The sequence below is a fragment of the Olea europaea genome, chromosome 13 (assembly GCF_002742605.1).
Source record: "Olea europaea var. sylvestris chromosome 13, O_europaea_v1, whole genome shotgun sequence".
Taxonomy (NCBI): domain Eukaryota; kingdom Viridiplantae; phylum Streptophyta; class Magnoliopsida; order Lamiales; family Oleaceae; genus Olea; species Olea europaea.
In genome coordinates, this window is record NC_036249.1 from 20607271 (window position 1) to 20609711 (window position 2441).

The 2441-nt window shown below is 34.7% G+C and overlaps 1 protein-coding gene across 1 annotated transcript; it reads left to right on the plus strand.

The window, feature by feature from the left end:
* The first annotated feature begins 217 nt into the window (after positions 1–217).
* LOC111408531 (uncharacterized mitochondrial protein AtMg00810-like) lies at positions 218–781 on the plus strand. The gene has a single exon (XM_023038277.1). The coding sequence runs from the start codon at positions 218–220 to the stop codon at positions 779–781; it is 564 nt and encodes a 187-aa protein (XP_022894045.1).
* Positions 782–2441: the final 1660 nt, after the last annotated feature.

A 2441-nucleotide genomic window follows, 5' to 3' on the forward strand; every position in this document is an offset into this window, starting at 1 on the left:
AAGATCAAGACTAATTCTGATGGGTCAATTGAGCGATACAAAGCTAGGTTGGTTGCAAAGGGATACTCTCAACAGTATGTTATGGATTATGAGGAGACATTTGCTCCTGTTGCAAAAATGACTACTATTCGTACTCTTATTGCAGTAGCTTCGGTTCGTCAGTTTTGTTAAGAGCACTGATGCAGGTCGTATCATTCTATCTTTATATGTTGATGACATGATTATTACTGGTGATGATATTGATGGTATTTCAGTTTTGAAGACAGAGTTAGCTAGACAGTTTGAAATGAAAGATTTGGGTTCTCTACGATATTTCTTGGGTATTGAGGTAGCCTTCTCACCCAGAGGTTATCTTCTTTCTCAGTCGAAATATGTTGCAGATATTCTTGAGCGGACAAGACTTACTGATAATAAGATTGTTGATACTCCAATTGAGGTTAACGCGAAGTATTCTTCTTCTGACAGTTTACCTTTGTCAAATCCTACTTTATACCGTACTATTGTTGGGAGCTTGGTATATCTCACTATTACTCGTCCAAATATTGCATATGCTGTTCATATTGTTAGTCAGTTTGTTGCTTCTCCCACTACAGTTCATTGGGCAGCTGTTCTTCGTATTTTGCGATATCTTCGGGGTACAGTCTTTCAGAGTCTGTTACTTCCATCCACCTCCTCCTTGGAGCTGCGTGCATACTCTGATGCTGATCATGGCAGTGATCCCACAGATCGCAAGTCTATTACTGGTTTCTGTATCTTTTTGGGCGATTCTCTTATTTCTTAGAAAAGCAAGAAACAATCTATTGTTTCTCAATCTTCCACCGAAGTAGATTATCGTGCTATGGCATCTACTACTAAAGAGATTGTTTGGTTACGTTGGTTACTTGCAGATATGGGAGTTTTTCTTTCTCATCCCACTCCTATGTATTGCGACAACCAAAGTTCTATTCAGATTGCTCACAACTCGATTTTTCATGAACGAACTAAGCACATTGAGATCGATTGTCATCTTACTCGTCATCATCTCAAGCATGGCACAATTACTTTGCCCTTTGTTTCTTCTTCTTTGCAGCCTGCAGATTTTTTTACCAAGTCGCATTCAGTTTCTCGGTTTCGCTTTCTAGTTGGCAAATTCTCGATGCTTGTAGCTGCCGCATCGTGAGATTGAGGGGAGATGTTAAGAAATATAGAATTATTTATTAATTATTAAGGGTAGAATAGTTCTTTTTAATTTCCTTTGTTTAGCTTATATATATTCTCTTTGTATTTAGGTTAAACCATCTTTTAGCATTCAATTAATTAATGTAGTACCAATGAAACCCTAGCCTCCTCCTTTTTCTTTATTTTTCTTTTGGATTGTTTAACATATTTATCTAAAGTATTCTATGCGAATGATTGTGTTGAAATGTCAAATCTACTTATTACTATTCTATTTTCAGTTCTCGACCTATATAATTGAGTGTGATCTATTTATTTATAACAATCGATAATCCAATTTCTTTTGAATATCCATAATTCAAATTTTTTTTTAACTATCTTTCCAGCAATAAGTTAAAACCTATTCTAAGTATGATCCGATCCTATCCCACTCCTAATGCAAATTCACGTACAAAGTAACATGTTCAATTACATGATTATCTATATGATTGTACACGTCATACATGTTATTTATAACATCTCTTGCCTGTGTGTTGAAATTACAAAGTTCTAAATATAATGAAAATCTTCAAGCACTACAACAATTGAATAATGACTTAATTGGTGATCAAGCACTTAACTAATTCAACAAAGCATACGAGATTAATCAAGAATACAACTTAACCTAAAGTACTTGGTCTTTGAAATCTATCCTAGCATGTTTCAAAAGGAAAAACACAAAAGAATTGGAAAATCATCGCCCTAAATTTATAAATACAAGAAAAAGATGTGAAATCTATTTCTTGTTCTGGATCTTCAATCTCAAGATTTGATTCTTCAAGTTCTTGATGTTTGTTGATGTAGATTCATTACGAATTTTGTTTTTCTCTCTAACTTATGATGAAATTGCCCCTTGTTCTTGAAAAATTTTATGACATGAATTGAAATGAGAGGTGATAGATTTTTCAATGTTTAGCCCTTGTCTTGTAATTATACGTAACGAAATCAGGTTAAAGAAACGTATCCAATTTGGATTCTAAAATAGTTTGTATAGGGAAAAAAAATAAAAAAAAAGTTGTTGTTAGGCAATTTTTGTTGTCAAACGACCTCCCCGGGCGATGATGTAACCTCGGTTGTTTATTATCAATCGGCCTCGGCCTAATGATTGATTAGCACATCGACACAATTAACGAGACAACACAATCCATTTTGTTATGGACCGTTCGAAGTAACCTATTTTATAGTGTTGCTCACGGTTCTCGCACCATTCCTTGGAAGGCTATGTTATTATTGTTGAGGCCCAATTA

Bases quoted from the DNA above. Each gene is read 5' to 3' on its own strand.
- LOC111408531 (XM_023038277.1), top strand. From the start codon at position 218: ATGATTATTACTGGTGATGATATTGATGGTATTTCAGTTTTGAAGACA.